Source organism: Sinocyclocheilus anshuiensis, unplaced genomic scaffold (assembly GCF_001515605.1).
Source record: "Sinocyclocheilus anshuiensis isolate Anshui unplaced genomic scaffold, SAMN03320099.WGS_v1.1 scaffold952, whole genome shotgun sequence".
Taxonomy (NCBI): domain Eukaryota; kingdom Metazoa; phylum Chordata; class Actinopteri; order Cypriniformes; family Cyprinidae; genus Sinocyclocheilus; species Sinocyclocheilus anshuiensis.
This window is the reverse complement of record NW_015552656.1, coordinates 454942-478678: the sequence shown is the minus strand read 5'-3', so window position 1 is coordinate 478678 and position 23737 is coordinate 454942. Positions and strand designations below refer to the sequence as shown.

At 35.0% G+C, this 23737-nt stretch overlaps 1 protein-coding gene across 1 annotated transcript in view; it reads left to right on the top strand.

Annotated features, from left to right (window-relative positions):
- Nucleotides 1–9270: 9270 nt before the first annotated feature.
- The window catches only part of LOC107667261 (SH3 domain-binding protein 2-like), a 16569-nt gene continuing 2102 nt past the window's right edge, over nt 9271–23737 (top strand). Inside the window, exons 1-11 of the mRNA XM_016458887.1 lie at nt 9271–9369; nt 16314–16453; nt 17357–17459; nt 18675–18792; nt 18895–18962; nt 19263–19345; nt 20298–20354; nt 20650–21163; nt 22530–22641; nt 23089–23144; nt 23440–23518. Coding sequence (XP_016314373.1) covers nt 9284–9369; nt 16314–16453; nt 17357–17459; nt 18675–18792; nt 18895–18962; nt 19263–19345; nt 20298–20354; nt 20650–21163; nt 22530–22641; nt 23089–23144; nt 23440–23518 — 1416 coding nt within the window. The 5' untranslated portion in view covers nt 9271–9283. The remainder of the gene's footprint in view (nt 9370–16313; nt 16454–17356; nt 17460–18674; nt 18793–18894; nt 18963–19262; nt 19346–20297; nt 20355–20649; nt 21164–22529; nt 22642–23088; nt 23145–23439; nt 23519–23737) is intronic.

Genomic DNA, 23737 nt, shown 5'->3' with positions numbered 1-23737 from the left:
AATGATATAAATACTGTTCGGTTTCTCGCACAAACCGATCGTTTCGTGTCTTAGGACATCAATGTGTCGTCACGTGCCGCAGGGTTTAATTTGGATTTGTCTGTGCATGTTTTTTTTACTCTCATAGATTTTGTTACCATTGCCATGCATTATATGACTGATAGACTGCAACGGTTAAAGTAAAAAATCATCATTTGTGTTCTACTGAAGAAACAAAGTCATCTACATCTTGGATGCCCTGGGGGTAAGCAGATAAACATCAAATTTTCTTTCTTTAAGAAGACAAATGCTGCATTTTTATACAAAACAAATTCTTTAAACTGTTGCTTCTGGCCAAATTACGAGTCTATAATCCATAATAACGCCAATAATGCTAAAGTTCATCTCCTGTTGTCCTCTCACATTGCACCCACATATTTCATTAGAGCTGTTTTAGCTGTTTAAATGGTGCTTCATCTGTGCAAATTTCTGTCCTATTCAGACAAGATGGCTTTTTCATTAGAGAAACCAATATTATGGATGGATGACTTGTATATGTTAGTTAAAAATGAAATTGAAAACGTCTTAATTACATATTTGTTTCTTACAAACACGCAACTTTTTGGCTTCGAGTGATGTTAATTGATGGACTGGAGTGGTGTGGATTACTTGTGGATTATTGTGATGTTTTTATCAGCTGTTTGGACTCTCATTCTGACGGCACCCATTCACTGCAGAGCATCCATTGCTGAGCAAGTGATTTAATGCTACATTTCTCCAAATCTGATGAAGAAACAAACTCATCTACATCTTGGATGACCTGAGGGTGAGTACATTTTCTACAAATGTGATCCTGAACCACAAAACGGGTCATACGGGTCAATTTAAAAAAAATTGAGATTTATACATCATCTGAAAGCTAAAACAATATAAACAATAAACAAGCTTTCCATTGATGTATGATTTGTTAGAATAGGACAATATTTGACAACTATTTGAAAATCTGGAATCTGAGGGTGCAAAAAAATCTAAATATTGAGAAAATCGCCTTTAAAGTTGTCCAAATTAAGTTCTTAGCAATGCATATTACTAATCAAAAATTAAGTTTTGATATATTTATGGTAGGTTATGGAACATGATTCTTACTTAATATCCTAATGATTTTTGGCTTAAAAGAAAAATCAATAATTTTGACCCATACAATGTATTGTTGGCTATTGCTACAAATATACCCCAGTGACTTAAGACTGCTTTTGTGCTCCAGGGTCACAAATTTTCATTTTTGGGTAAACTGTTCTTTAAAACAAAAATAATTAAACAGAGAAAAAATGCAGTTCGTTACCAGAAACCAATTAAGGAAAGTAAAGTGTGCTCAAGTGTTTGTTTGTTTTTTGGCAGTATGTGTCTCCAACAGCAGGTGGAGTCATTGACTAGAACAATGTGTGTGATTCCTGTTAGTGGATTCCTGTTATCAGTGCTGTAAAGTACTGAGCTGGCCTGACATGTCTTGTGGCACTTTGTTTTGACAGAGAAAATCTATACAGTAATGCATCAAGCCGAGAGGGGGATTTTGAGAAACAACAGTCTCAGGGCTTTCTCTTTATGCCAATAACTCCCAATACAAATACAGTTTTATGGGAACAGTTTATTTGAATGAAATGCAAATGTCTATTTTATGTTTGCATATAGTTTTAACATAAATCCAGAATAAATCCCACGCTTTCTCTCTTGTCATATTATGGAGTTAAGTGATAAGAATAACTTTCAATAACTTTTATTATTATTATTATTATTATTGACGCCATATTTTTATGAGAAAACCTCAGGTCTTTGAGTCATTGTAAGTATTTCCTTTGAATGGAAGGTAATAATAGAAACCAGTCCCAGATGCGTGGGCTAAAGACATGCATCAGTCGCACTCTGAGATGTGGGTTGACTTGCATCGGACACACTTTCACTTCCTCTACGCATCAGTTCAGTTGTTATTGAATCTCTTTCAAAACAATATAATGATACCCAGTTATTCAGTACAAAGCAAATAGAGCAAGAACAAGATTAAACAGAAAAAGTTCATCTACAATGAAGCTTCATCAAAAAAGACGCATTTTATCAGATTTGTTTGTACCTTCCTATCTCCTGAGGTAACTCAAAGTGCCTGTGCTGCGACTTAACTACTTTTAATAGACAGTAATTAGTGGTTCTGCTTTCATGATCTACTTCAATGCACCGTTTGATGTTCATTATCTGCAGAAGTCAAGGGCTCCTGTGATGTGGCTTTTTTTTTGGTAGGCCGCACAAAGAAACCACTTTGCTATTTAACTGCTATTAGACCGGTATTTAACCCAACATATTCCATTAAGCGGGCTACGATAATGAGAGCACACATTACATGAAAAGGACTTGTATATACTGAGATAACTGCACAAATTCAGAATGAACGTGACAGTTTAGTACTGTAATTTTTACTGTTGTTTAGTACTGCAGTTTAATACAGTTAATCTAATTTTTAGCATGACATATGATACCATTCAAAAATTTGGGGTCAGAATTTTTTTATAGATGCATTTGTTCAGAAAGGATGAAAAAATTAAACAAAAATGACCAAGTAAATGTTGCATTGTTACAGATTTATGTTTAATAGAAATGCTGTTCATTTAAACTTTCTAATATACTGAAAAAAGTATTTCTAAACGATCATGTGACACTGAAAACAGGAGAAACAGGAGAGCTTTGCATTACAGGAATTATTCAAATCTAAGATATATTCATATAGAAAACAGTTCTTTTAAATTGTAATAGTATTTCAGAATATTACAGTTTTATTTTTGGTCAGATAAATGCAACCTTGGTGAGCAGAAGAGACTCTTTCAAAAACATACCAACCCCAATATGTTGAGCAATAGTAGTGTAAGAATAGAATATCACACAGGAAGTTTAATGAAGGTCTCTGTCTACATTTTGTCCAGATACATGTGGAAATTAAAACCATTTGCATTTAGTGAATGATGCATTGATCATATTTTTTCAATAGGTTCAATCAATCTTTCAATAACTAATTCACCAATTCTTGATTCATAGCAGACCCACTTTAAATCAAGTGTCTTTCACTACTACAGTATGTTCTACTGCTTTGTGTACTGTATGCTATTCTGCGGTTAAGTGCTGACTGACTACACCTAGATTTAGAGATTAGGTTGAGGCTTTAACATACTTATCAATATATTTCCCTTTGGGAAAACATGAATAAACATTGTACTTGGCAATCTCACAGTCACTAATCGTGTACAAAAGATCCGCTACATTCCAGCTAACAAAATATATGTTCTAAGAATGTTTTGCTAACATACCCATTAAGTTTGAGAATGCTGAATTATGAACATTCAAATTTATTATTACTATTTTTTTTTTTTTATCTTTTTTTTTTCTTGGTTAAATGAATGTTAAGGGAACGTTCCACTACTGAAACAAGTAGTAACACTTAAAAACGTTCAACAAATGAACATCCAACTAAAACATTTCAGAAAAAAGTGCCATGAGTGATGTTTAAATAAAGCAGTAAGCCCCGTGAAGCCGTGGTTTACAGTGAATTTATAACGGCTAAGGAGCGTTGTTGTTAGGCACGACGCGAAGTGGACAACCCCCTTAGCTGTTATAAATTCACTGTAAACTACGGCTTCACGGGGCTTATTGCTTTTATAAAACGGTTATTCCATATACGTAGTAAGGTTTCACAAAATAAAACAGAGCAAATAAAGTATTGATAATAATAAAAACAGTATTCTTCCACCAAACAATGTAGTTCCTCAGAAACGGTTGTGGTTCCAACAAAGTGGTTGCCGAGCAACACACAAATGTAAACAAAGGTGTGTGTTTGTAAAGTAATTCACAACAGCTTCGAACTTGGCTCAGCCAATCAGAATCAAGGACCGGAACGATCCGTTTTATAATAAAGTTTTTAGAATGTTATTGTCACGAATCCTGCCCATGGACTTCCGTTCGATCACCACCAGAGGTCACCCTTCCATTACATTGACTCTCGCACTACACAAACTGTTGCATGTCATCCCGGACTACATATCCCATCATCCATTGCACTAATTGCACACAGCTGTAACCAATCACACATTCACTATATAACACTCACTCAGATCCCTTTCAAACTGTTATGCGTAGCTACTTTACGGAGCCAGTTCCCGGTCCTAGTTTGAGTTTCTAGTTCTGAGTCTAAGTCTAGTTTATCCTGTTTATTGCCTTAGTAATTTCGTGTTTTGATCCTAGCCTGTATATCTCATTTCCATATGATCTCTACCTGCCCTGAAGTATAACGCCTGTCTTGGATTACCCCTCTCGTCTCGCCCTGTTCGGATACTGTTTATTCCTCGCCTGGACCATCGCTTGTGTTTCAGATTACTCTTCAGTCTTGCCCTCTATATACCTGTTTGCCATTGTCCGACCCTTGCCTGTTTTGACTATGTTTCAGAATAAAGCTTTGCACACAGTGTTGCCAATTTAGCTACTTTGTAGCTAGATTTAGCGACTTCCCCGCCCCTTTTGAAACTTTTTTCAGAAGTTTAGGGACAAATATAACAACTTCTTGGACAAACCTTATCCAAGTTCTCATCTTGCCCACTGATCTACGTTCATCTTTATATAGATCAGTGAATTTGCCATTGTGATGTCATCTAGTGACATTTAGCTACCAGTTTTAGCTACTTTCAATTGAAAGCAGTTGGCAACACTGTTTGCACATGGATCCGCACGCCTCTCGTCTTGTTTGCCCCGTAACAGTTATTAAAGACTTAAAAACTTTGAATAAACATTAAATGTTACTGGAAAAATGTTTGTTCGTAACATTGAGATAACCTTGCCAGAATGTTCCTTGTTAGCTGGGATGATATTAGTGTGCTAAAACTTTAAATCACTTTAGAAATATACTTGAAATAGCATGATTGTCAGCTATGTGGAGTTTCGTATCAAAATATACATTGCTGATTCTGCATTCTGTAGCATTTCTATAGCTGTGAATGCGGCCTGAAAATCGAAAACATCATTCAAGTGGAAAGTTTGTGTCACTGGTCTTGACTTCATCATTTTCCACTCTTTGTTGCTATTTAAAACGGACAGCAGCTATTTATATAATTACTATTTTGATTTTCGCAAGGCAAGTTTTACCTACTAATCTGTCTATTTTTCTTAAATTTCTCTTTCTGTTCTGTTTTTCATGTCGGCTCTTTATGCAGATGTTCTTCAATAGCCCCGTGTGGGTGGAAGATGGTGGTGAGGTACATGGAAAACAAACAAAAAAGACATTTAGACACTCACAGTCAGTTCTCACTTCACTGTGCTCATTTACATGCCACTTGCTGGAAGTCTACAACCACGCGGCCTCTATAGTACTTCCTCTGTTCGTGGGCTTGTGTTGTTTTTCAGTCAACTGTTGATTTTAATCTGAATTTATGCATTGGTTTTATTTTAAGGCAGAGGCTATTTGCACTAATTGTAAGTAATAGTTATGCTAGCAGTTATTTATACTTAGTGCAAATAGTAGCAGATGCTATTAGCACCTCAGTGTATTGTAATAGCCTACATTATGAAACAATAATAACAACATAATCAGTGTATATGATTACATTTATAAAATTCATAAGTGGATGCTGCCTTATTGGAACCTTGCTTGTTCAATAGCCCACCTTTAAACGCATTAGGCACTTTATTTCCACTTTTTGAATGTTTTCTTTGAAACCGGGTTAGTCGCATCAAAGCCAAAGCCACTATCTTTTCTGATCACAACACTGTTACCAGATCTGTTTCTTTTGTCATTTCGTGTGGTTCAACCAGACAATGGTGAGTGGAGTTTGTGTAAATTTAGCCTTTGCCGAAAAGACGAGTTATTTGCATTTCGTGTAAATTATTGTGTATAAATAATTAAATAATTATTTAATTATTTATACAGCCCATTATTTTAATTATACAAGTGGCAAAATGCTTTAAAATTGGCATGAAACGGAAATTGCGATCTGTGTTGCTTATTGAAAACGAAAAAATGTAAGGACTTTGACTTTGACTATTGGGAATTGATTGGATCATTTACTAATTGCTGAAATCTCATGTGAGAAACAGGTAAAAAGATGAGCAAAAAATTATGTGCAAAAATAAATAAATACATAAATTAATTAATATTTATAATAAGCACAGTAATATAGACCATAAATATATATATTTTTAAATCAGTTTAAATTTCATGGTGATTTTAAGATGTCAAATGGGGTTCATAAGTAGTATATTTTCATGTGTAATAATAATAATGTGCAATCAACAATCAATCAATAAACAAACATTATGGCATTATCTAAACCTAAGTAGAACGTCTCGGTTACTTGTGTAACCCTCGTTCCCTGAAGGAGGGAACGGAGACGTTACGTCAGTCGTGACTGACGAATTGGGATCTCGCCCGAGAGCCCAATCACCTTCGAGTGTTAACTAAACAAGCCAATGACAGTTGGCGTGCGTGTTTCGCCACGCGCACCCTGCCCCGCAGCGCGGGTATAAAAGGAGAGCGCGTGCAAACGCACATCAGTTTTTCGCTGAGCGAGATCCCAATTCGTCAGTCACGACTGACGTAACGTCGAACGTGACTGACTGAAAGGGAACCTATTTAACATCTGCAATTAATGCAGGCTTATGGTTTGAATTTGAACTGTGCTATTTTATTTTATTTTTTATATTTATATTTGATATATATTTTAAATTTTTATATTTATATTTTATAGATTAAAAGATGGAAAATCTTCCATTGACTTCCACTGACTGTGGCATCAAGATGTAACCAATTGTCATTAATATTTCTATAGCTCCATTGCAACTGCCATTCATTATTGCACTTATTTGCATAATGAATTATTGCTGGCAATTTTATTTTCTTATCTATTTTTAACCATATAGTCACCATTTATAACTCAAATTTGCTGTTGCATTGTTTGCTGATTCTCGTAATATGCAGCCAACAGAAAACTAAAACTTATTTATGCAGAACTAAAACCCAAAGCTAGTGAAAACTTTGACACTTTTTCTTCAGCTATCTTGCAGTCACTAGCATTCTTTCAGGAAATGTCAAACGAATTGCTCCACGAGAATGATGTAACATATGAGACAAAATTATTTTTGCCTGTAATAGATGCACTGAACAGTCGTTTCCATAGCTAGGCACATAAAACCTTTAAAACAGCATTTGCCATTGAACTGAATTGGTAGAATATAGAAGTGTAAGTTGAATATAGGAAACCTATGCAGTGCAAAGAATCATGCATGCACTCATCGATGCGTGAAGATGTTCAGTGGGTGGCATGGCTGATTGAAACCAGCTCTTGATGAGCAACAGAACAAAGGCAGAGTTGTAAATGGGAGGATCATAAATAGCATATTCAAGTTCAGCAGAGAGGAAGTGGACTTGTGCTCACTATTAACCACTAACATTAAGCTCACAAGCTAAGCTCCATTAGATCATCTCAATGGGTAAGTCCTTTTATTAATTTGAAACAAATCCTTCTACATGATGACACCTGGTATTCTGTTAATTGTTGCTTTACAGATTTTGCTTTTGGCTTAAAATACTGGGGTAGATCATGGGGCTCCGGAGAGGCGATGTAACTTGTGTACATCCCTCCGAACTGATGAAAAAGAGAAGGAACTCGTTTGAGTTTGCATCCTCTTTCAGGGGATTTCTGCTGGTTTTTATTTTTAGAGGATGTTGTAGAAGGTCCCAAATCTGGAGGTATCGTCATAGTAAGTCTGTTATTGCTATGGCAAACTACTGTAGTTCATAAAATTCTGTCATAATTGGGTGGTTTTGACGTACGGATCAGTTGAAGATCATTTGGATGGTGTTGGGTGTCACATATGCAGATAAACAGCATCAAGTGGAGTTAAAGAGGAGACATTGTTCGGTCCTTTTTTTTTTTTTACAATAGATTAATTCATTGTGTTTCTATTTGAAAGATTAAACTTTCATGATTACGGTTACTGCTTCGTTTTTTATTTTGAAATGTACTCAAAATGTAACTATATTTTGGCCCAGATTTTTATGTAACGTTGGATACACTCGCAATATATACTATAAAGCAACTGCTAGATTGCTTGTGTCGTCGCAAAATGTTACTATAATAGTGCCCAACTAAATAAGTCATAAAGAAGTGAAGATATTACAAACATTAACATCATGATTTTCAGTAAAGCATCTTTGGAATGAATGTGTATTGTGAAAATATATAGAGACGATGCGCTATAGACGTAAATCTGACTAGACTTTGACGAATAACTGAGGTAACTGAATTTGAGTTGTAATTCTCTGTATAGTCTGTAATTGTATTACAAATTTGGTCAGCTGTGTGTCATGTGTCATGCTTTTATGTAGTTTGCTCTATACAACACAGGCAACAGTGTTCATAAAAAGGAAGTAAGAAAAGGCTTTGTTTACCTGTGGGAACACCTGTATTTACCACATGTTCAGGAACGTGACTATATATGACTGTTGGCATTCAAAATTCAAAAGTATTTATTTATAAAACAAAGGCTATTCTTGTTAGCTAGGTGCTTGCTAATTGGTCAAAACGTTTTGACCAATATTTGGCTAGAGAATTTTGGATTTTGTTGCTCATTTCTGTGACAATTGTAAATCGTATTGCTTAGAAAAGTAATAGGACACATTTGAGTTACAATTCATGTAGCAGAAACCGTTTCAGAGGAGTTACGTGTCAAAATTTAGTAGTTAAGATTAGGGTTTGTTGTTCAAGTCTCTAACCTTAATATGAGCAAGTCATACTAACCACTAACGGACGATTGTCTATTCGCGCTCAACCGTGAAGTTTTAACACAGCACACTTCTGTTTTTTTAGACTTTGGTAGTCTTTGGTTACATGAATGTACATAGAGGCCTACAGGCTACGAGATATTTCTAGGAGTCAACATAGCTGTTGCAAGCTTGTCAGACTAGCCGCCTCGACTACGTCATTTCATGTTAAAAGAGGTGGAAAGTCCCTGCCAGTGAATTCAAGTCCTGAGAACTTTGGCCAATCAGTTTGTCCACACAGCCACCAAAAGGAAGTGACTTCGTGACACAGAAAAAGGCCGCGCCAATGTGGGCCTTGAGAGGAAATGACTTGCACTGTGCGTGAGCCTGAGATCACAGGCCATCTCCGCTCGCCTCCGCTCTATCAGTCGTGCCTGAACCCTCAACAAACTCGCTCGACTTCCGACTGTGCGCCAAGCATCAACCAGAGAACATGGTGACAAACACCAGCCAGTACAAATGGCTCTTTCTGTGAAAAAAAATCGCTCCTTTGGTCATTTGCAACAGTCGCATGCGAAGATGTGCATCCAAGATTTCTGTAACAAGTAAGTATGTGGGTTTCTTTGCCTTTGTGCTTTTCGAGTCCTCTTAGAAATCCATAATCTGGTAGTCTGCGACTACATTAACGATGGTATTGATTATTTGCTTTTTAAGCTTCTTTTTGATTTTGAGTTGCCAAGCTATTGCAAAGTGGTTAGTAATTCCCACAAGTTTGAGGATTGCCGCAGTTTGTGGACTAGTATTGTGCTAGACCAAAAAGTAAATGTGATTGTGATTTCTTGTCGATTTTAAGAAGTACAGTAAAAACGTGGGTAGTTTGTGGTGATGGACTGAAGTGCACCCACATGGTGCCCACAAAATACAGTAGTGCTTATTAATGTTGGCCACATATAATCTGTAGTTTGCCTCCAGATAAAATGTAAGATGTGGATTGAATGTAAAGAACATGTCCTTGTGTTTTTTCATTCATACTGTTTTTTTTGCAGGGAAAACCCCTACCGTACTCAAGGCCGCAAAATGTACTTTACATTACACCTTTACCGCTAAACTCCTACCTAATGTAAAATGTGTTTACATGACCTTTTCAGTCTGGATGCACATGCATCCGTACACATTAGAATATGGGGGCGCATCCAACTGACTGTGAAACTGATGTTGTTATAACTAACCTGTGTGGGCAGATGTTTGAGACGAACGTCATGTGCCATTGATGGAGGCTGTGTTTCGTGTGTACCTCATCTCCTGTTTTATTTTAAAGCCTTTCTTCCGTTTTTAAGTGATGTGCACATATTAGCAGGCAGGAAATGCAGGAAGGATGTAGATGCAGAGCAAAAATAATTACAGCAACTGCTGCCCACAGACTCTTTTCTTACCTTTGGTTTGTAACATGCATTAACATAAGAGAATGGTGCCCTCATTGAAAAAGCCTTGTGTAAATAGAGATAATTTTGTTTAATTTAGTTCTAAATTGTACCCTCTGAAATGCCTCACATTTTAAAAATAAAATGGAAACTGTGTTTGAACTCTTAGCACTTCATGCTTATCAACACATGAAGTTGCATTTCTTCAACAACAGGATCAGGAAGTTGTTTGAACAAGGCTAAAATCTTCCCCACCCCACCCTGTTTTTTTTTTACAGTTTCTATAGAGCATGACTAGCCTGTGTCTGATTACTGTCTGTGTTTATGTTCTTCTGGAGATTTAAGATTAATATTTCATAGCTTAGAGTAACCCATGTGTTTGTTTGCAGTGGCAGGGCGTTACTGGGTCATTCTGGGTAATACTTGAATACTTGACAAGTTTTTATTTTTGCTACACTTTATTTGAAGGTGTCCTTATTACAATGTAATTATATAAGTAAGTAATGAGTAATATTAATTAAAACATGTTCTTACAGTAGGGTTTGGATTAGGATTAGTTGAATGTAAATTTGCATAAATACTATAATAATGAAATGTAACATGTAAAAAGGACACTGTAAAAAAGTGGGTTACACTTTATTTTAAGGCGTCCTTGTTACAATGTAATTATACATTTAAGTACTGAGTAATATTAATTAACTACATGTACTTATTATATGGTTAGGGTTGTGATTAGGGTTTGGCTTAGGGTACTTGCATGTAATTATCCATAATTAATTGTTATTATAATAGTAAGTACATGTAACATGTGTAACAAGGACACAAAATAAAGTCTTACCAAAAAGTTTTTTTTTTTTTAATGTTTTGTTGGATGTGCATGGAATTTACCACAGGGACATGTATAATGTAAACAAAATAGTAAATATAATGTAGTGGTTGATTTATTGAGAAACGATTTAAATACAAACTCATTTTACATGCTTTAATATCTACAGTAGTCAACATTTGAAGTGCATCAAAAAAGTTCATCAAAGTTGTCCTAAGACAAGAACGCATTTTGGTTTTAGGACAACTTTGAAAGGTTTTAATCCACTTCAAATGTTGACTAGTGTAATTCAGACTTCATTTTATATAGCACGGAGCATGTAAGAAATGTCTTAAATTGTTGAGGTTTAAAAAGCACTGGAACACTATATATATTATAAATATTTAAAAACCTTTATTTGCCTAATAATTTGTGATATTTGTGAAAAAGGAAACACTTTTTTGAAAATAATTATTAAATTGTGTATTGAGGTGTAAAATATATGTATGTTGTGTACACCACATGACATTTTTAGAGGCATTGCATTACATTTTTATTTTTTTTAATAATGGTTAAGATGTTTGAGGAGCATGTGTTGTGTGTGTCAGATTTTTAGAAGCATTACATTTACATTTTGTTAAAAAGTTTGCAAAAAATGTTTTGCAAGTTCAAATTGTAATGGTGACAACTTGAAGACAATAGCAATAGTCATGACTTCTAAGACTTCAAATAGTCTTAGAAACACTACTAAAAAAAAAGAAAAGAAAAGAAACATAATTATACTCGGTTGCACAAGTGTCAACAAAACACACATGCCTCTATCTTGTGTTAAATGACACCTGATGTCAATCATGGTTGGAAACATTGAGCAACAGAGATGAAAAGACAGTCTGCTGGTAGAGTTCTTGTGCAGACTCTTTTTAACCTCATTACATCAACACCAAAACCTCAAGAGAAAGAAGCACTTCTATAAGAAGGCATGCCACAGCCAGAAACAAGCTACAATGGAATTAAAATACTGATGCTGCTCTTTTAATTTCCTTGAAGTGAAGTCTGTAAGAAGGTCAAGAGCATTTTGCTGACAGTGCCACACTAAACTTCTACTTAACTCCTAAAAATAGCATCCCTTTGCCACAAGCACGCTCCTGGACCATAATTCTTTGGTTGGATATTATAATGTCATGATGAGATGCACTACGCTACCATTACACTTCTCATTTAGGTCACGATTGTCCCATGGGATTCTAATCTCCCCACTCCACCCAGTGTTAGATGGACTTTCCTCCGTTCCCGTCTGTATCTGCTGACTGGCACTCAGACCTCCAGTATTACGAATAAGTAATAGCAAATTCCACTGTGCGCTCCACAGCCCAGGAGGGGCTCAAACTTTCCAAAGGAAATGTAGGGTTTCCTGTCCTTTCTATGTGCTGGTAAGGTTTTTGCTGGAGGTTTGGAGATAGCTGTGAATTCTGTGGTGAGACGAGCATGTCCTCAAACTCTTGATGCTCTCTGGTCTCTTCTGGCAGTATGTTGAGAGAGAGTAAAGCAGTGCAGAGCATCAGAAGATGTGTCAGCAGAAGGTAAGCGTGTGGGATCATGGGACGCTTGGGTTGGTGTTTGGAGAAGTTTGTTTAGAGTTGGGTGTTTAAGTAATGTAGAGTTATGTGGTGTTCGTGATCACAAAATACTCTTATGTTGTCATATTCCTGGGAATTCACTTGGTATTACTAAAATGCTACATTGAAATTGTGGATGTGTAGCAGGAATTTTGTTTTGGTTCCTGTGATTGTTAATGCTTTTGGATGGCTGTTGTGATTTTTCATTGTTTATGATTGTCTGGGTTTGCTCACTTTGTTTAAAAGAATGTATATTATTTGGTTTGGTTGGTGATTTGTTATGTCTGGTTCTAGTATTATCTGTTTAGATGTTGAAGGTTTTCGTATATCGTTTAGTTTTGCACAGTGGTTCTCAAACTTTTTGACTCCAAGGCCCCACGACATCAAGTCCTCTTGACTTTTCCTGTTGTTCATGATTTTTTGGATCAAGGAGAAGGATTTAAAAAAATACTTTCACTCACAATTTCTACCCAATGAAACATTTTAAAGGGGTCATATGATGCGATTTCAATTTTCCTTTCTCTTGGGAGTGTTACAAGCTCTTGGTGCATAAAGAAGATCTGTAAAGTTGCAAAGACTAAAGTCTCAAATCCAAAGAGATATTCTTTATAAAAGTTAAGAGTCAACCACACCTACCTAAAACGGCTCGTTCTAACACGCCCCCACATGTCTACGTCACTATGTGGGAAGATTTGCATAACGCCGCCCAAATGTTCACGCAAAGAAAGAAGGCGTAACTTTTATTCTCGCTGTAGTATTGTTGTTGCCGCCGCCGCCATGTTGTGAAGACGCTGTGTGTTTCGTTGTGAAAGCGAAACTACTTTGTTTGGTCTTCCAAAAGAGGTTCATTACACCAAATACACAAAATAATGTTCTTTTTAGCAACATCATATGACCCCTTTAAAGCTTGGTATAATTAGAAAAAAAGTGTACACAAAATTTATACAAATTCACATGGAGTTATACGATTTAATGAAATTACATGACTTTTCTAGGTCAACAGAAATACTTTTAAACACTTTTAAAATTAGGCAACTTCATATATCCAGGTTTTCCAACCGTGGTTTTTCAAAGAAACTGTTATTGAGTAAGTGAATTAAAATAGGAAATATCTTGTGTTTTAATTGTTTTCATTTATTTTAATTGTTTGTTTTATCTTATTTTAAATTATTTTAAGTCATCTTCACACCACCTTGGAGGTTTGCTGAGGCTCCCCAGTTTAGCACCAGTTTTTTTTTTTTTTTGGTTCATGTAATATTATTTACATCAGTATATCCAGACTTATGGAAATTGTGTGGTATATTCAACGTTAACTCTTAATTGCTCCAATGATTATATATTTTTGAAAGCTAAAGGACGATATCATGACCCTGATTCCCTCGACAAAAAAAATAAAAATAAAGTCGGATTTTTCCATTGGCTTTTGGATTATTACAGAAAATAAGATCTGGTGCCAACAAACGTTTCCGATTCTTAAATGTTTTGTTCATCATGGTAATATTCACATTTATAAATGTTGAAGCCTAAATCCAATCGCCAAAAGTAAAAAGCTAAATGTAGACTGGTTGCATGACTTCAATGTAACCATCACTTAGCTTCCCACAACTCTTTCAGTCTTTCTGTATAAAAAAAAATAAATTCTACAAAAGTTTGAGTTAGGATATTTTTAAGAGCCTGATTTAAAACACAATGAGGATGTGAAAGCGATGAGTGAGTAAATGAGTTAATCTGTTCAGCTTGATGGCATTTAATGTCCTGACAACATCTGTAGTGACATTTAGACACTTGTTAGCAACCTCCTTTTTCATGATGACTAAAAGCTTAAAAAAAAAATCACAAGGGGGTATAACTTACTAAATTTATGTTGTAGAAGAAAATGGGAAAATATGTTGAGCTTGTGTTCACCACAGACCTTATTTCAGGCATTTGGATAAAAACACTTTCAAAAAACTCATTTGACTTCAGGATGATGGAGCCAGAAATTATAAAAAAAAATACTGTACGTTACTTGCAGAGGGACATTGTTCTGGTTTATTACATCAGTACATCAGAAGTGCTCTTCTGCATGAATGAATCTGATGGTTTGAGGTTTACCCATGGTTGCCCATGAACGTCATCTCAGAATGAATCTGATTAACTTCACCAAGATCTCTGCTAATAAGATACTTCTACAAAATGTAATCTAAGCTTCTCTGCATATCTGCCATCATTGTACCCCGACCTTCTTTAGTTGTAGGTTTACCACTGAATTGGAAGAAGACGAGATTGCAGTTTTAAACTTTTTTTTTTAATGTATTGGCTCAACAGCTCTTTCTAATGAAAGATTAAATGAGAAATCCTCTGTAATGTAGGCCTACCTTTTAGTAGAGATGCCCAACAAACAAAGTGATGTTAATAACAGGTCTACAAACTTAAAAAGTAAAGTTCATTAAATGGATAGTTCACCCAAAAATGAAAATTCTGTCATTAATTACTCACCCTCATGTCGTTCCAAACCCGTAAGACCTTCGTTCATCTTCGGAACACAAATTAAGATATTTTTGATGAAATCTGAGAGCTCTCTGACCCTCCCATAGACAGCAAGGTTACTACCACGATCAAGGTCCAGAAACGTAGCAAGGACATCGGTAAAATAGTCCTTGTGACATCAGGGGTTCAACCGTAATATTACGAAGCTACGAGAATACTTTTTGTGCGCAAAGAAAACAATAATAATTTATTCAGCAATTCTTCTCCCCGAGTTACCGTCTTCCAAACGTAATGTAATCAACGTAATGTTTAAACTACGTAATGTTTAAATGTTAAATGTTGTTTACGTTCAGTAGACAGCACGCGCATGCTGAACATAAACAACGCTGATTACGTTGATTACGTTCTGGGGTGCTCTCCAAAATAGCGGAAGACGGTAACTCGGGGAGAAGAATTGTTGAATAAATTATGTTATTATTGTTTTCTTTGCGTACAAAAAGTATTCTCGTAGCTTCGTAAAATTACGGTTGAACCCCTGATGTCACGTGGATTATTTTACCGATGTCCTTGCTACATTTCTGTGCCTTGATCGTGGTAATATCATTGCTGTCCTTGGAGGGTCAGAGAGCTCTCGGAATTCATCAAAAATATCTTAATTTGTGTTCCGAAGATGAACGAATGTCTTACGGGTTTGGAATGACATGAGGGTGAGTAGTTAATGACAGAATTTACATTTTTGGGTGAACTAACCCTTTAAGATTTGATTTTGAAAGTTATGTTTTTAAAAATAAAGGTTCTTTAATGGCATTGATGGTTCCGTGAAGAACCATGAAACTTTGCATTGCACAAACGGTTCTTTAGTGGAAAGAATTTTGAATTAGAATTTTTTTAAATGTTCTTCATACTAAGAAAAAAAGGTTATTTTAAGAACTGTTGACTGAAAGGTTCGTTGGGAAACCGAAAATGGTTCTTCTAATCCATGGCATCACTCTTTTGGAAGCTTCTTTTTTAAAGAGTGTTGAATAGTGTTTTATACCAATAATTCAGTGATGTAATCTGACTATTAGCACAGCTGTGATTTGGCTTTAGGCTTAAGATGTTCTGGTAGTTGTTACAGCAGGGCTAGTGTGTTCTGAGTGGTTGTTGCTATGTGGTTACTAGAGTGTTCTGGGGTAATCGTCGAGTATGAGGCTAACTAACATTGCCAATCAAAAATAAACCTTTATTGTTGCTTACAGAAACATGGCTGCTACGCCGGTCTCCTGGCCCATTCCCATGAGGGCTATCGGAGCTCAGAATCTGCTCACCATGCCGGGAGGAGTCAGCACATCTGGATATCTGCACAAGAAAGGGGGCAGCCAGTTCAGCCTGATGAAATGTGAGTTTAGCTCGGCTCATTAGAATCTATCAGTCAACAGACAAAACATCAAACATACATTAACATTAGTTAAAGGAAAAAACATTACTGAGAGTAGACTACAATGCCGGCTGTTCTGACTCACAGACTGTAAGTACGTTTTTTATATTTAAAGAATTTGCCACTGATGATTCAAACGCGAGTTTTGAGCAGTGTAGAGTAGCGCTTGTTGTTTGTCATTTCTCCGATCACAAATGCAGACATGGTTTTATGTTTACGTGGCGCGATGCAACGCAACACTTAAAAAGACAGTATAAATCATTATAATCCGTAATTATGTCCCCACTGGATGCAACAAATGCCTCGTTTATAATGGGTTTTAATGTTTTTGTCTCGTCGCTCCGGCCGGGACACGGCATCACAGTATGGTAAGGGCGTAACATTTTCGTCTCACTCTTGAGGTATTCGCCCAATCACAACGCACTGGATAGCTGGCCAATCAGAGCACACCTCGCTTTTCAGACCAATGAGCTTTGTAAAAATTTTCACGTTTTCAGAAAAACGTTTCAGAAAGGCGGGGCATAGAGGAGAAACAATAATGTACAGTATGTGGAAAATAATGTGTTTTTTGAACCTTAAACTGCATAAACACATTTCATTACACCAAATACACAAAATAATGTTATTTTTAGCAACATCATATGACCCTTTAAAATTAAATTTAGATCAGTAAATAATGCAAATCGCTCATTGTTCATAAAACCTAATGCATTAACAAATTGAACCTTACTGTGAAGTGTTACCAAATACTACTATAAGAAATGAACACTGAAGTGCTACTACAAACAATTTTGCTTTCATTTATGCGCTGAAAGTATTGTGCTGTTTATGTGGACATATATTGAGTTTCTGTTGATTTCACAGGGCCTCTTCGCTTCATCATAATCCACAAAGGCTGTATCTACTATTTCAAGAGCAGTACTTCTGCCGCACCTCAAGGAGCGTTTTCACTCAATGGCTACAACAGGTTGGTTATTAGTTCTTATTTCCATTGTTTATTTCCATAGGTCTCCCTTATAACACTGCATTTGTTCATATGATGCTCTCATGCACCTGTGATCATTTCAGTGGCCCACCTCTCTGTACTCAATTTTGCAATCTACATGTTAAGTTACCAGTGACCATCTCGGCACGATCGCAGGCCACATCCTGTCCACAGCTGTGCGTTCTTCATGCGGCCTTTTTTAAGTGCAAGAGTTTCAATTCTGCACCGAACTGGCCTTCATACGCGTTTCCTGTACATGTAAATGCAACAATTGCGTGTCTGTCGGTCATACTTAAGGTCATACTTTCCATGAAGTTAAAGTGGTTGAAAGTGTTTAGATTCCTGCTGTAGTTCGTCCTCAGCATATGGTGAACATGTAATTATTGTGCATGATTTTTTCCTGCTGTGGTTGGGTAAAAATAGCCCTCTAAATTAATACAGCAGAGCACAGGGAGTGTTCGCGGATGAGCAAGATACATATACGGTCCCTTTAGCCATGTATTTGACACTGAGGTTTACAGCACATTTTAAAACATTTGGGGATTTGGTACAATTTTTTTAAGTTTTTGATTACTTTTTTAAGTTTTTGATTATTTTGATTTGATTACTTATGTTCACCAAGGCTGCATTGATTTGATCAAAAATACAGTAAAAACAGCAATATTTTGAAATATTATTCAAATTAAAATGAACTGTTTTCTATTTGAATATATTTTAAAATGAAATTTATTTATGTAAAGCTGAATTTTCAGCATCATTACTCCAGTCTTCAGTGTCACATGATCCTTCAGAAATCATTCTAATATGCTGATTTGCTGCTCAATAAATTTTTTTTAATTATTATTATTATTATTATTGATATTATTATTATTATTACTATTATTATTATCAATGTTAAACAACAGTTGTGCTGCTTCATATTTTTGTGGAAACTGTTATACATTTTTCCGGATTCTTTGATGAATAAAAAGTTCAATAAACAGCATTTATTTGAAATAAATAGAAATCTTTTGTAACATAAATGTTTTATTGTCACATTTGATCACTTTGCATCAGAATAAATTAAATTTCAAAATATATTTTTGATCAAATTAATGCAGCTATAAACCCCTAACATTTGAATAGTAGAGATTTAAATTAAATGTAAACATTTAAATTAATATATTTTTAAAGACCTCTGTTTTTATTGCTTGGCAGGGTCATACGGGCAGCAGAGGAAACAACATCTAGCAATGTTTTTCCTTTTAAGATCGTCCACTTCAGTAAGAGACACCGTACGTGGTATTTCTCAGCGGCGAGTGAGGATGAGAGAAGGGTGAGATCATAGGCATGTCAGAGAGCATTGCACAACTATGAACTTTTGGGGGGTTTTTTATGTTTAATTAAAACAAAATGTGTGTATTTTTATGTTTGACAGAAGTGGATGCGACACTTAAGAAAAGAAATCAGCTATTATAACGATAAAAGAGATCTGCCTCTTCCAAGGTAAATTGAAATGCTCAATCACTAATGTCAGATGTTAGGTCACTTTGCACTTAGACCACATTTAGGCTACTTGTATTTTCATTTGTGCTTTTTAAACCGCTAATGATGCATGAATTATATTTATATTATTCTTACACAATATGGTTTTTACCTTCACATTTTTTGGGGGGACTTTTTAACACTACAGCTGTAACCTCTTCCTCTTTCTTATAATCACTGCTTGTGAATGTAATTCTGCATTGAAGATTTTAACTGCGTCATCTGAGTCACCTTTCTCCCAAATGGCTTGTGTTTTAATAGTGATGATTTAGATTCTGAGAGCATATATGGGCAGTTAGAGGAGCCGCTAGAAATCAGTCCTGTTGAAGAAGATCCTGAAGCAGGTACACAGTGACAGACATGAAGGTTTAAAATAATGTGTCTCTGCTTTTACATAGTGTAACCATATAACAACATATATGTGTCTGTAAAATATTTATATAAAAGTATATACAATTATTATTAATATATTTAAAAAACTTTTTCAATTAAAAAAAAAAACATTTTAAAAATATTTCATATTTGTATTTAATAGTTTAATTTTCAACAAATGTTGTATTTAAAAACTTAACAATAGAGTCTTGATTCTTAATATTATTTAAATAAATTAGTTAACATGAGCTTACAATTAACAATACTTTGATATCATTTAGAATCATTAACATTAGTTAATGCTGTTAAACACATACTAATACAGTTAACATTAGTTAATGCACTGTGAACTAGCATGAACAAACAATGAATATCGCAGTGTTTTTTAACTTTGTTAATAAAAATATAACTGTCGATTGTTCGTTCATATTAGCCGGTTCATTGAAAAAATATTAACAGGTACAACGTTTGAGTTTAATAATGTATTAGTCAATGCTAAAATTACAATTATTTGTAAATTGTTGGTTTCATGTTAACTAATATAGTTAACTAATGTTAACAAATGTTTATAAAGTATTACCAGTTAGATTAATAATTGCTGTGAAAAGTTGATACAACTGCATTTTTATTGACTTACATTCACAAAGATCCTGAAATAACTAAATGATGTAAAATGCATTGTTCATTGTTAGCTAGTGTTACCGTAATGCATAGGAAAATTATCATTTAGAAGTATTGTTTTTTTAATTATAATTATTATATAATTATATAAATTATAATAAAATTATATCATTAAAAAATTTGATTTTACTAAATATTTGACTCTGTAAATAAATAAATTGCAAAAAAGAAATACGATTTAAAATTGTGCATGACTGAATTTATGTGCATTGTGCATTACTCAATTTATGTATTTTCATTTAGATTATATGACACAAGACGAAGACAGCGATGGAGAGGATATATCGCCTGTGTCCGCAGGTAGATGCCTGATTTTTCTGTCATTTCTTTACTCTCAAAAAAGGGACAAAGCTGTCACAAAGCTAAAAGATACATATTTGTGCCTTATTTTCCCCTAAATGGTACATATTAGCACCTAAAGTGAACATATTTGAAAAGGTGATAATTTTGAACCCAGTGATAGTTTTGCACCTCTTTTCTGAATGGGCTTAGATTAGAGATTGGCACATTTCAGTAGCTGTCTTCAGATTCACTGAGAATATTTGCCTTAGACAGAACCCACACAGTGGAATAACTGTTTGATGTGTTTTTCCAGGTCGACCCACGGTTCCTCCTCCACCGTATCCTCCACCCCCTGTTCCTGTTCAGCCGAGAGAAAACCGCCTCACGAAAGGCCCGCCGCCTCCGCTGCCCCCTCCATTCAAAAAGCCATCCTGTACAGCCAAAGGTCCTCCTCCGCCGCTGCCGTACGCCCCGCACCTAGAGAAACCAGATGTATACCTGTCAAACAGAGGCCCTGGTGGCCCCATGCCTCCTTTACCCCCTCCAAACAGCATGAAGCCCATGACAGGCCCCTTTTCCACGATGCCTGCTTATGAAAAGAAGCCGAATGCCTCTCTCATTGGGAATACGGCGGCTACTTTACCCATCGTTGAGAACCTGCAGAAAGTGATTCTGAACTTGTCGAAACCGCACCTGGGGGTGAAGCCCACACCTGACCCGCGGCCCGTCTCGCCTCACCTGTCCAGCTCCGTCAGCAACAGGGCGCTCGGCCAGATACCCAAGCCTCCGTTACCAAGCAAACCCAAACCCAGCAGACCCTCCTTCCAGTAAGAGTCTTTCATTCTCGTTACTGACACCTGTGTCTGGTTTGGTGTTGCGCCGCAGAGACTTTTATGGCTACAAATGTATCAAGACTGCTGTTTAAAGGGTTAAATATGCTCATGCTCGGTCCTGTTATAGAAAAAGAATAACAACTGCGTTCTTTAACTAGAATGACTTTTTACACACATATGTGAGAGTGTTAAACCACACATGTGAGAGTGTCGCAAAACGCTTCAAAGATTAGAATAAAATGTCCTATATTACAAATCCTTAAAGAGTCATAATATAGTGTTTGTTTTTGCATAAAACATTTAAATATTTTCAAAATCGACATCTTTGTATTCATGTTGATTTCATGTTCATGTTTTAAAAACATTCATTTTTAAGAAATGTAATGACTCTGAAAATGTCATGCGGTGTAACCGTCAAATAAGAATTAGTTCAAAATTTCCTTACACTTTGAATACATGTGAGTGTACATATCTTAATCATTATTATAACACAGTGATTTATGGTTTAAATTGGCTGATTATTTAATTAATATTTTATCTGATATTCTATTCAATATTTTTAAAGGCAACAAATATTTTTACAATTAGTAATAGTAATATATACTGTATATATATTTTTTGTTTGGAAATTCATACTTGACATTTTAAAACCTGAACTAACCTTGCCTTGTCATATTAATGTCATGAGAGGTCTTCTTTATCTTCAAATCATATTATATCAGTTTCCTTTTTTATGTTTTTTTTTTCCTGCATATATTTGCATGTCGGTTGTACCACATGACTCTTTTTAAATTATTTTTTTAATTAATTCGTTTATTTATGTATTTGTTTGTTTGTTTGTTTACTATTTATTTATTTATTGCTGTTTATTTATTTGATTATAATAAATAAATACAATAATTAAAGTTTGCCAAAGTGATTTTAGCTTTTAGCTTGTTTGGATGTTGGTTAGACTCTGAAGATTATTTAATTAGTGCTGTGAAATGATTAATCGCGATTAATCGCATACAAAATAAATGTTTTTGTTTACATAATATATGTGTGTGCTGTGTTTATTTATTATGTATACATAAATACACACAGATAGAGTATATATTTAAAAAATATTTACATGTATTTACATGTCTATATTTATATTCATATAATTTATATTATAAATAAATATATTTAATAAATAAACATAACCTATTTTTCTGAAATATATACATGCATGTGTGTGTATTTATATATACATAATAAATATACACAGCACACACACATATATTATGTAAACAAAAACTTGTATTTTGGATGCTATTAATCGCGATTAATCGTTTGACAGCACTAGTATTTATACAAATTGTCTGTGCCTTTTTCTCAGAAGAGTGTCACCGGACGGACAGAGTTTTCGTTCTTCTATTGAAGAAAAGCCTTTAAAAAACCGAGTGCAGGGCAAAATTAAAGAAGACTCAGATGATGAGGACTATGAAAATGTAAGTTTACCTAGTCTGTTCTTTTGCTGATACTCTTGAGCTTAACTCAGGAAAACGGCCATTTAAACAAATTCAAGTTCATTTTAATAAAGGCATATTTTTACTTAGACGTTTTACTAGACGTTTCAGGATGTGCTGTGTACATTTTAATTCTTGGAGCTCAGGCTTGTTAACTTAAGGAGAGATGTTCAACATCTTTATAAACTTTCCTCTGTCTGCCAAAGCAGAAAACATCAAAAGCAGAGTCACTTCCTCGATGACATTTTGAATCAAAATAGATTGTGGAGGATAATTTCATAATACTGTTTTGTTTTGTTTTGTTTTGTTTTGCTGTTGCAACATTTACCAAGTTAAGTTATTTTTTAAACCATATGGTCACCTAACGTTTGACCTTGTTTAGTCATAACAATTAATAATACCTTTTTGTCACATGTTTTTTCTCATCAGGTGAATTTGCCTAACTCTGTCTTTGTGGACACAATGGAAACCAATAATGTCGAAAGGTAAAATTAAAAAAAATGTTTGTTACTCATAGCAATCAACGGTTTGATGCATTGTTTTTCAATAAAGAAACTGAATCTTTTAGAACAGTGAATCCAAACCTTTTTGTTTCTTTATCCAAGAAATTATTTGAAGGCATGTACAGTATATGAGCATGATAGCTGTATTTTTCTTTCTATTGCTGTCCTCTAGTGGAATGGAGTTGTAATTGTACTGTTTTTGCTTGAAGAGACTCGTCTAGTTCATGTGTCACTGTGTTCCATTACATTGTTAATTGTCTTCACTTACTGATTACAGATTATTTAAGGATACATACACCTGCCCACCGAACGGTCTGTACTGCATCCGCAAATCAGGAACAGGAAAAACATCACAGGTACAACTCAGACTCAGTATGCATATACTATAGGGTTAATAAATATAGATTGGCAATCAAACTTGTATTTATTTAAAAATGTGATTTTGTTACTGTTTTTTTTTGTTGCCTATTTTTTTTTTATTTAGTCATTTATCAGACGCTTTTATCCAAAGCGACTTACAAATGAGGACAACAGAAGCAATCAATTGTAGTATTAAAACAACTACAAAACAGATC